A 10,631-nucleotide genomic window follows, 5' to 3' on the forward strand; every position below is an offset into this window, starting at 1 on the left:
GAGAGAGAGAGAGAGAGAGAGAGAGAGAGAGAGAGAGAGAGAGAGAGAGAGAGAGTGTGAGTGTGTCAGAAGACAGTAGAATGAAATAACCTTTTATAATAAAAGGCATTTTGAATTACAGGGAAGCAAGGCAAAGCATGATATAATAATTATAGAACTCACTGCTATGTGACAATATTTATCACCCTGTAACATACAGGCAACACAATTAAGAAACAACTGTTTCTAAAATTTATTCTATGCACTCTAAGTACTATAGTAGTAATTAGTGAATTATGTTACAAAATAAATTAGTTAAAAATAATTGTTCCACCAGGGCTACAGAGAGAAACCCTGTTTCGAAAAACAACAACAACAAAAAAATTGTTACTTTACATACATAAGGGTAAGAGGTGGTCCGAGGAACACATTTTAAAAACTATCCCAATGCTACTTTCTTCACTTGAGAATGTCAACTTTGCCAATGACTTCTAATAGAAGTTAATGTAATTCTAGATTATTCGGGACCACGTAGGGGGAAGGTCTTTATAACTGTATGTGTAAATCATTTTCAATTTCCTACAAGGTTTAAACCTCTAGAAAAAGAATTGTTTGTTTATAGTTCGTTCACATTACAGTCTGTTTTGCTGCTTAACTGGTATCCTAGCTTTGTAATTCTCCATATTTTAAAGCTTTAGCATTCAAACATATTCCAAAGGTATTTTGTTGTTTTAATTCTCTGTAGCTTTATACATTCCTAAACATTGTTTCCATTTATTTAAAATTCTTTCAGGAAACTTTATGATCTTTATGCTAATAAGCAAAAAAAAATTAGTAACATAGTATTTGGTACAATACTAGAACCAGGCACAGCAGGCTATAGATCCTAGATAAATATTTGTTAAAAGAATGTTGTCAAATAAAAGACAAACCTAGTATTTCTACAGTAAAAATTTGAAAGGAAGGAAAAAAAAAAACATGGAGCTATGTCGAGTCAAGAGACAATATCCTGAAGGCTTTCTACTTAATACAAGGCTCTCAGTAGAATACTGAATAGCTTATGTACAGACCCATGATGTTTTTGTCTATTTACTTTTGTTTTTAGAGATAGGGTTTCTCTGTGTAGCCCTGGTTGTCCTAGAGCTCTGTAGGCCAGACTGGCCTTGAACTCAGAGATCCAACTGCTTCTGCCTCCGAATGCTAGAATTAAAGGCATGTGCCACCACCACCTGGTTTAGAACAGTTAAGTTTTACTGAGCATAATAAAAAGTTTACCCCTTACCCAACTTTATTTTTAATACACTTGCCAATGTTAAGTCTATACAACTGTCCTAAGTGTGCTGGATATGCCATGGGATGATGCCATATTATTTTTTGAGTCAGGGTCTCTCTGAACCTGGAGTGCACTAACTCACCTAGACTGGCTGGCCAGTGAGCCTTAGAGATCTTTGTTTACACTTTCCCAGCTCAGGGATTATACCCTTACGGTATTTTTGTTTTGTTTTGTTTTGTTTTTGTTTTTAACATAGGTGCTAGGAAATGTAAACAGGTCCTAATGACTGTATGGCAAGCACTTCATCAACCAAGCTATGGCCCTGGCCCTGCATAAAAGGTAAATCTAAGTTATATTAATGGTGAATATAAAAAACACACTAAATGTTATCTAAACAGTCCTCAAACAATATTCTTGCTTTAAAAACAAAAGGTGAAATAAAACAAAAAAAATTAGTTTTAAACTAGGAGGTGAGCAGAGTAGAGTGGCTTGTACCTGTGTTTCCAGTATATGGGAAGTGGAGGTCAGAGGAGTAGAATTTTGAGGCCCTGTTGTCTGTCTGAGTACTACATGTATGCCTGGTGCCCTTGGAGGCCAGAAGAGGGTGTTAAACCTCCTGGAACTGGACATACGGATGGTTGGGAACTATGTGGGCACTAGAGACTGAACCTGGCCCTCTGAGAGAGCAGACTGTACTCTTAACCACTGAGCCATCTTTCTGGCCCCTATTTGTAAATCGCAGATTCATTTATATTTTACACAATAAGCATATTTTTCCTGTACATTAAAGACCTGTTTCTAATTTTTTTAAAAAAATTAAGATCCAGATGAAGTGACACACACACCTAAGCAGCTGCAGAAAATAACGTGCTGGGAGTTGAGTGGCCTCAAAAACCCAAATGACACGGACAGACAGACAGCAACCTTTACAACAGCACTAGAGAGCAGTGCTAGAGGCTTGGCTCAGCAGAGTGCCTGGCTCCTGTGAGGCCCTGGGTCTGATACTCAGCACGGAAAAGGAAGACTCATTGTTTCTAAGTTAAAAGATTTTCTGACTATAATTCCATAGTGATAATCTAATCATTTCCCAGGATTTTAAATTAAGAGTTATTTTCATTTTTAATTATGTATGGTTCTGGGTGTGGGTTTGTGCCCATGTATGTGTGTGACCTCAAAGGTCCCCTGGAGTTGGAGCTACAGGCAGCTGAGAGCCACCTCAGAGGATGCTGGGAACTAAATGTTGGTCCTCTGCAGATCAGCAAGCCCTTTAACTGCCAACTCATCTCTCCTTTCCTCATTTCCTGGTCTGTTTGCTTTTCTCATCATGAGTAATATATAGTACTATAAAATACTATAAAATATTTTTAGGCTGGGGATGGGGGCTCATTCCTGTAGTTCCATCGGTAGAGAGGTAAGGCAGGATAAGAATCTCAATGCTAGCATAGCCTACATACTGAGCTATACAAAGAAACAATTTAAAAAAAAAAAGTTTTACATTTCTTTTTTTTCCTTTTTCCTTTCTTCTTCTTCTTCTTCTTCTTCTTTTTTTTTTGGTTTTAAGGCATTTATTGTAGAAAAGCAGAGAGAGAGAAAGAATAGAGAAGCAGAGGTAGGCCATGGCCACATGGAGAGGGGGAGCAAGGGAGCAAGAGGGTAAGAGAGGCAAGAAAAATTCTTAAACAATTCTTTAAGAAGGTTAAATAATTATTTTAAAAGCATCTTTAGTTAAACTCATCTAGTTTATCATTATTCTAGAGGAATGGAGAATTATTTTATAAGAAAAAAATTTAAATTTTTTATTTCTCTTTCAAACTAGTTTTGATAAAAATTAAGAACTAAATTATCTGAGCCTGTATTTAATTAGGGAACAGTCATGTAAGAGAGCCAATCTGCAAAGCTAGTTTCATGGACCACAGGCATAGACGAGTCCTCTTCTCTTCTTCTTCTTTTTTTTTTTTTTTTTTTTTTGGTTTTTCGAGACAGGGTTTCTCTGTGTAGCCCTGGCTGGCCTCGAACTCAGAAATCTGCCTGCCTCTGCCTCCTGAGTGCTGGGATTAAAGGCGTGCACCACCACGCCCGGCTAAGTCCTCTTCTCTTAACCCTGAAGAGCGCAAGGAGGCACCCTGGGCTTCTAAGAATTTAAATGTACCAACCTGAGGTCAAAGGGCTATCTCCATATACAAGACTGCACGGGCACCATCTCTACACAGAGTTGCTTTGTTTTATGTCCTACAATTAGTTATTTTCCTTCTACAATTGATTCAGGCATTCCAAAAATAAATCTATCTCTTTGATATATTTTAAATTTTTACATGAGGGAATATAAGAGGTGACATAAACTATATCAAAAAAGCAGAAAAGTTTTGGTTATTAAGCAAATTGAGAACTAAAAAGCACTCATTAGTAGCCAAACTTAGCAACCCCAAAGTGACATGAATTCAACGCTGTTGGGGACAGGCACATGCAGAAATAATGCCTCAAGCTTCTACAGCAAAGTGGAAATGGCTACATATGGGAGAAGGCGGGCTGGGAAGAAGGCCTGAAGAGCTAGGGGACAGAGGGTCCTCAGACATACTGAAAACAGGACATTAACACTTCAGTCTGACCTTTTATCAAATGTGAATACTTTCTCTCCCTTACTAAATACACACCTATGAATGTAGTGTGTATTCTATGGGGTAACAGGCAAAGAAAGCATTCTCCATCCTGAAAGGGAGTTGTCCATTTCAAGTTTATAAAGAAGTAAGAGAAAGTAGGTTGTCTGTGTCACAGGGATTTAAAGATAGATGTAGGTGTGAAGATAATGAGAAGTCCCTCCCAAAGCAAACTCCACAGGTACTTTCTACTTTGTCCCAGGAAAGCTGTTTCTTAGAGATTTAAAGTTAATAGTAGTCCAGGTATCACAACTTAGCTGTAACACTTCTGGCAGGTTTTAGAATATTTTCTATCAGATTTCAAACTGCTTGTTTCTTATGGACCATAGTAAGTGAAAGGCGTATTTTGGATGATGTAGGAGCAAAAGGTTGGTCTTTATAATCTGTACTTTTAATTAGATATTTTCTTCATTTACATTTCAAATGCTATCCCGAAAGTCCCTTATATCCTGCCCCTGCCCTGCTCCCAAACCCACCCATTCCCGCTTCCTGGTCCTGGCATACCCCTGTACTGGGGCATATGATCTTCGCAAGACCAAGGGCCTCTCCAGTACCCACCAGAACTATGTATCTAGTTGCATATGTAGCAGAGTATGGCCTAGTTGGTCATCAATGGGAGAAGAGGCCATAATCTGTACTTCTGAATAGAGAGAAAATGAGATGTTCTTTTCTTTTCTTTTTTTCCCCCAGTAAGCCCACATTGTTTCCCTTGGGAAAACACACTGCTCTTACTGGATACTGACAGAACACAGATCAGAATCAGCAACCACCAAATACATACAGCTTTCAATCTCTTTACGGCATCTTCACAGATGTGCATTCCTCTTGACTCATCAACTTCTACGTGACCGAGGTACTGTGGAGAGAAAGGAAGGAGTCAGCCCCACCGATGCTCACTGAGACGCTATCCTCTAGTAGATAGCTGAGGATACACGGGTAAACTTCTGCATTTAAGAAACTCCTGGCTGTTGTAGAAGGTAATCTTGATTTTATTCACTCAGTATTTTCATAGGAATAAAATTTAGAATATTTCAGAGTTATTAGGGGAATAAATGAAAAAGTACATGATAGTCACTAAATGGTACATGAATCTATGGGATCAGTAGCATAATAACCTAAGTGAGATACAATTCTCCTACCTGTACACATAAAACCAATCCTAAGACAAAGTATGTACACCTAGCAATAAAAAGGACAAACAGGAACAGCAAGGTGGCTCAGCTGGTAAGGTGCTTGGGGCCAAATCTGACAACCTGAGTCCAGTTCAACCCCTAGAATCCACCTGAAGGAGAGACCCAACTCCCACATACTGCCTTTTGACCTCTACATGTTCACCACAGGGTATTCTCCCCTCAAAGAGAAGAAGAAAAGAACCAGGTAGGAGACATCCAAGAAGCAGAAGATATTAAGGAACACAAAAGCTTGGGAAACTTTTCCTCTGACTTGTTTTTGAAGTCCTGGGCTAAACTTGGACCGTTTAGTAAGGATCTGCTCCTATAACTGGTATATCAAACACTTTCAGAGCTAAATCAATAGACAGAGCATTTCCCAGGTTTCCTGTAGACCAATAGGTGGTGTATATATGACAGGCTTTGAAAACTGGATAAATATGATTAGCACATCTAAGTAAAAAAACCCTAAAGTCCTCTAAAATTTGGAATTTTCTAGGTATAGATGTAATAACTGAAGTAGTAATGTCCACACATGGCTTCATGTGGTAAGTCATAATCAAAATCCAGGTATACTAAAAATACATTTATACCTTTAGAATATATGTATAAGGTATATATGAAACATAAATATTTATACTTAGACTTGAACCCTATCCGTACGATATCTTATTATGGTTATATGCAAATAGTAAAGCTTTAAAAGTTCTGAAAAACATTTCTAGTCCTATGCATTTTTATATACAGGATATAAAACAAATGTAGTTATTTACTTGATACAGGATACAAAATAAATGTAGTTATTTACGTATAATACAGGATATAAAGCAAATATAGTTATTTACTTATAAATAGGTGATATGTCAAATTGACTATGTAGCTAAGGATGACTTCTATCTTTCAAGTGCTGGAGTCACAGGCATGTGCTACTATGCCCACTTTCTACAGCGCTGGGGCTGAACCTCTGGGGTTCTGCAGCTAGGCAAGGGATCTACCAACTAAGCTAGATCCTCGGGCGCCCTCCCTCAAAAAGACTGAAATAGGTGCCAGAGTCTTACAATACAATATTCAGCTGGCATATGGCAAAATCATGCATTTAATTCATCTCTGGGAAAAAATAATCTATGGTTATCAACACAAAGACTTTAAAGCAGTTAAAAAAGAATTCAAAAAAGCAATGGTCAATTGTCTTGAAATAAATACAAAACAGAAAATCTCAACAACAAAAAAATAGAAAATGTTTAAAAATAAGAAAACCGCATTAGACAACTCAGTGGGAGAGTGGAGACAATAACCTCTGAGCCTGAAAGTTGATCAATTATAATGAACTTCATACCTAGCATCACATAACCCTGATATGAGCACATAGTTGAAGAGTGTATTGCTAGGTCACGTGGTACTCATACATCTGGTTTTATAAGAAACTGTTTCCCTCTTTCCTAAGGGGTCTGTACCATGTTCCATCCTCACCTGCAATAAGTGAGTGTTTGGAGAAGCCACCAGCAACTGGTGATACCCTTTTCTTTAGGCGAGTCTTGTAAACACGGACTGGATTAGGCTGTAGTTGTCATGTGCCACATCAGGCTCTTCTGTTTGAGCCATCATATCCCCAGTGACTAATAGTAGTGAGCATGTGAGTCCAGGCTAGCTTTGCCCTCCGGATCCCTTGCCTCTGCCTTTCTTTTTCTTTTTTTCTTTTTTCTTTTTTTGGTTTTTCGAGACAGGGTTTCTCTGTGTAGCCCTGGCTGTCCTGGAACTCACTCTGTAGACCAGGCTGGCTTTGAATTCAGAAATCCGCCTGCCTCTGCCTCCCAAGTGCTGGAATTAAAGGCGTGCACCACCACACCCAGCTCTGCCTCTGCCTCTTAAGTGCTAGAATTATAGGCATGAATCACCATGCTTGGCTTTTCTATACTTCTGTATAGCTGTAGACGTGATTGGCAAATATGTCAAACTTCTATACTTGTGGCTTCCCTCCCTTCTCCCTCTCCTCCCTCCTTTGTTTTTGGTTTAATTTTTGTGTGTTTAAGTCTTTTCCTGTGGCCTAGACTGTACCTCCTATGAGGTGCGAGTGGCCTCAAACTCATGTTCTTCATACCTTAAGTCACTTGAGTGCTGAGATTAACATATACGGGCCATGCCTAACCCATTTTCACAATTTTTTTTAAAAGGTTGTAAAAATTTTGTGTATATTAATGTTTTGCCTACATATTACATATGTGTACCATTTGTATGTCTGGTGCTGTGAAGTCAGAAGAGGGCACTGAATCTCCTGCAACTGGAGTTAGAGATGGCTCTGACCCACCATATGGGTGCTGAGAACTGAATCTAGGTCTTCTGCAAGAGCAACAGTGGCAGATGTACTGTGTACATAGGCATGCATGTGTATACACAGAGGAAATGGTAAAAAAAAAAACATTTAAAAAGTACAATTCAGGAGCATTATTATATTTAAAATGCTACTGTTTACATTTATTTATATCCTTAACTTTTAAAAATTATTTCAAACACAAACTATTAGGCAATGACTACTCATTTCTCTCTACCTCTCAATTCATGGTAATTTCTAATCTTCTCATCTTTAAGAGTTAGCTTAATGTAGATATTTCATTTAAATGCAATCACATAGTGTTGTCCTTTGTCTTTGGCTTATTTAACTTATCCTCACTTATTTCACTTATTTTAAGATTTATCAGATTCCTTTCAATGCCAAATAATAGGTCATTGCATACATCACATTTTGCTTAGTCCTCTGAAAACCAACACCTGGCTTGTTTCTACTTTTTTGCTACTGTGGATAAAGCTGCAGTGAAAACTGGTATATACAGATCTGTATGCACTCTTGCTTTCATTCCTTTGGGTATCTGTCCAGGAGTGACCTGCTAGGGTAATTTTTTTCTTTAACTTGAAGGAAATGACAACTGTTTTCTGTGGTCACAACGCCTCGCATTCCCAACAGTGAGGTATGACTTTTGTTAATTCCATTAATGTATAAAACTGTTCATGTTTCTACTTGTTTCAACATATTTAAATACTATAGATGGAATTCCTATAGGGTTTGGAAATACTTGTCTACGAGACCATCTCTACTTAGTCCTTTAGAGAAGTATCACTTTTTAAAAACAGCTTCCTCATTTTACTCATGGCTAAGGTTTATTCAACTCTGCTTTAGACAATTTTAACAATGAACGTATCTAGAATATTCATAGTCCATTACATTTTCAAAATCATTAGCATAAGTTACAACATAACTTATATAACTTGCATAACTTAATTTCTTTGAGCATGTGGTAGCATCTTCCTACATTCTTATCTCTAACATGTATATATTATAGATATCCACATACTTTTGCTAGTATATGTATACTTATGTATGTACATACACACTTGTATTTTCTTTTCTAAGGGTAATTTTTATTACTGCCTCCAAGTTATTTAACATCTGATTCCTTTTACAACACAAAATGAGAAAGTAGAAACTCATACAATGCTAACTACCTTTATATGAGTTTCTAGAAATGAATACAAGATTTTCTCATCATTCTCATTCTGCCATGTAACTCAATCAATTGGCTACATGTGACTATTCATGCCAACAATAACAAAGAAAGAAGACTTGGTAGAAAGCAAAGAATAAAAATTTTTTATATTTGTGCTGACTCCTAGTGGTGTTATTTAGAATGTGGAAATGGAAATCAACCCTGAGTGTCAGTAGACTGAGAAAAACATGCCAATTGAAATAAACATCATCTCAAAGGCCTCTTTTCTTCTCTGAGACATTATCTCACTGAAAACCTGCAGCTGACTTATGCTTTAATGGCTAAAATATTTGACACTGGAACTTCTTTTGTTTATGCCTTTGCCAAACTCTGAGTAAGGAACTTTTATTCATAAAAAATGTACATTAGAAAACTACTATGTGGAATTGCATTCTTCATGAATTAAATAATTTTTCCCTTTCTTGAAAAAAAATGAAAACTTAGATCTCCAGGCCCCACTTTGGTAATGTTATCCATGACGTGAGCCTGATGTGAGAGACTTCACATTGAGCAGTTCCCAGCAGCAGCAAAAAGCAATTCTATAAAAACATTCATTATGCATAGATTATACTATTCGTATAGCAAATATAGTATGCAAGTGTACAGAAAACACTATCAAAGTCTTATGTGTCTTTAGCTCAGTCAAATTAAAATATTCTCATCTTTAAAAAATTTAAAATTCCATCTGAGTTAGTCATGACATAATCAGATTTATTAAATATAATTGTGGAAATTCAGTACTGGAAAGAACTTATGAGATCCAAACTTTTCCTTTAACTAAGTGTCCATAAAGTTAAACGAGAAGAGTAAGTCATACTAACTAGTAAATTCATAGAATCAAGAAGAGAACCCAGGTCTTTTTCTTTCTAGGTCTTTTTCAATTACCTGACACTACCTCTCTGTTAAAGTACATGTGTAACTGTCATGTTTAAATAATGGCTCATAGTTTGCCACTGTTACATGCACTTACTTAGTGTTATTCTTCAAAACAAAGTAGGCAATCAGAGAGAGCTGTCATCCATTTTAGTAAGCACTCCCAACCCCCAAGATAGGGTTTTTCTGTGTAGCTGGTCTTGAACTCACAGAGATCCACTTGCTTCTGCCTCCCAAATGCTGAGATTAAAGGTGTTTGAGACCACTATCCAGCCCCCTAAAGTACACTTTTTTCTGACCCTGTATGTGTAGGTGTAGGAGAGGGAGGTACATATATGTATCGTGGTGCAAGTATAGGGGTCAGAGGACAACTTGCAGGAATCAGTTCTCTCCTTACATGTAGAGAAATTTTAATCCAGCAACATAGCTGTTTGGGCAAGAGATCATATCCAAAGACAGCCTTTCTAGTTCTACACAATCTGGCCTGAATGCAGACATGCTTTTAGTACATACCTTTAATAGCTTACAATGAAGGTAAGGTCTGTCTGTAGAAGGAAGCAGTCATGCTTGAAAGTGACATTTAATCGAGGAGCAGATAAAGTGACAAATGAGAGAAAGATTTGACAGAATGAGTCAGAGATAGGCCATGCCCAACTCACATGAGAACAGCAGAAGAAAGGCTACTTAGAAGCAGCACAGAGTGAATCAGGAAGGGAGGACAGTTCAGTGAGTGCAGGCAATGCAGTGTTCAGTTTTGTTGAGTTCATGTACCCAGTGCAGTTCAGTTCAAATCAGAGGCAGTTTTTCCAAGCAAAGCAATTCAGTGAGAAGCCAAGAGAAGCCAGTTTGAATCAGTCAGCTTGGAGAGGAGTTTTGAGCCAGAACAGCTGAGTTGAACCAGCCAGTCAGAATTTGGAAAGAACTAGAAAGGGTAAGCTTATTCAGTGATAAGCCTCCAAGATGACAGTTATCTGACAAATAAAAGTGACTTTTACACTTCCTCTGTGTAGGTCCTAGAGATCAAACTCAGGTTGTCCAGCTTGGTGGTGAGTGCCTTAACCCAATCAGCCAACTGCTCAGTAACCTTTTTTGCAACACCTCTCTCTCTCTCTCTCTCTCTCTCTCTCTCTCTCTCTCTCTCTCT

The 10,631-nt window shown here is 37.7% G+C and overlaps 1 protein-coding gene across 7 annotated transcripts in view; it reads right to left on the reverse strand.

Moving 5' to 3' along the window:
- Numb (NUMB endocytic adaptor protein) overlaps positions 1-10,631 on the reverse strand; it is a 126,913-nt gene that overhangs the window by 30,169 nt on the left and 86,113 nt on the right. For all 7 annotated transcript variants that reach the window (XM_021201567.1, XM_029540991.1, XM_029540992.1 and 4 more), the window contains one exon: positions 4,688-4,762. In XM_021201567.1, the coding sequence (XP_021057226.1) occupies positions 4,688-4,762 (75 nt within the window). The remainder of the gene's footprint in view (positions 1-4,687; positions 4,763-10,631) is intronic.

This window comes from Mus pahari, chromosome 7 (genome assembly GCF_900095145.1).
Source record: "Mus pahari chromosome 7, PAHARI_EIJ_v1.1, whole genome shotgun sequence".
NCBI lineage: Eukaryota > Metazoa > Chordata > Mammalia > Rodentia > Muridae > Mus > Mus pahari.